We start from the raw sequence: 300 nt of genomic DNA on the forward strand, positions 1-300 counted from the left end.
CCTACTGAGACATACACCCACACTAAATCCATAAATGTGTGAACGTATAATGAGCCTCCCTTCCGTTGTTTTCACGCCCACCTCCTCGCCGCCGCCCACAGGTCTGGTGTGAACTGGAGGAGGACGACAACGCATGGACGGTGCTTCAACGGCGCGGCTCCAGGACCTCCGAGATGCCTCACCCCGTCGTCGACTTCTTCAGGGACTGGGCCGAGTACAAATGGGGCTTCGGTGACCTCGAGGGGGAGTACTGGCTGGGTAAGTGAAGTGGCTGTTTGTGGACAAGGAGAAGGTGCCCCT

The 300-nt window shown here is 58.0% G+C and overlaps 1 protein-coding gene across 1 annotated transcript in view; it reads left to right on the forward strand.

Moving 5' to 3' along the window:
- The window catches only part of LOC119592681 (fibrinogen C domain-containing protein 1-B-like), a gene marked incomplete at its 5' end in the record, with an annotated part of 56,126 nt that overhangs the window by 52,976 nt on the left and 2,850 nt on the right, over positions 1-300 (forward strand). Inside the window, 1 exon segment of the mRNA XM_037941596.1 lies at positions 102-258. Within this exon segment, the coding sequence (XP_037797524.1) occupies positions 102-258 (157 nt within the window).

Source organism: Penaeus monodon, chromosome 30 (genome assembly GCF_015228065.2).
Source record: "Penaeus monodon isolate SGIC_2016 chromosome 30, NSTDA_Pmon_1, whole genome shotgun sequence".
In the NCBI taxonomy this organism is placed as follows: domain Eukaryota; kingdom Metazoa; phylum Arthropoda; class Malacostraca; order Decapoda; family Penaeidae; genus Penaeus; species Penaeus monodon.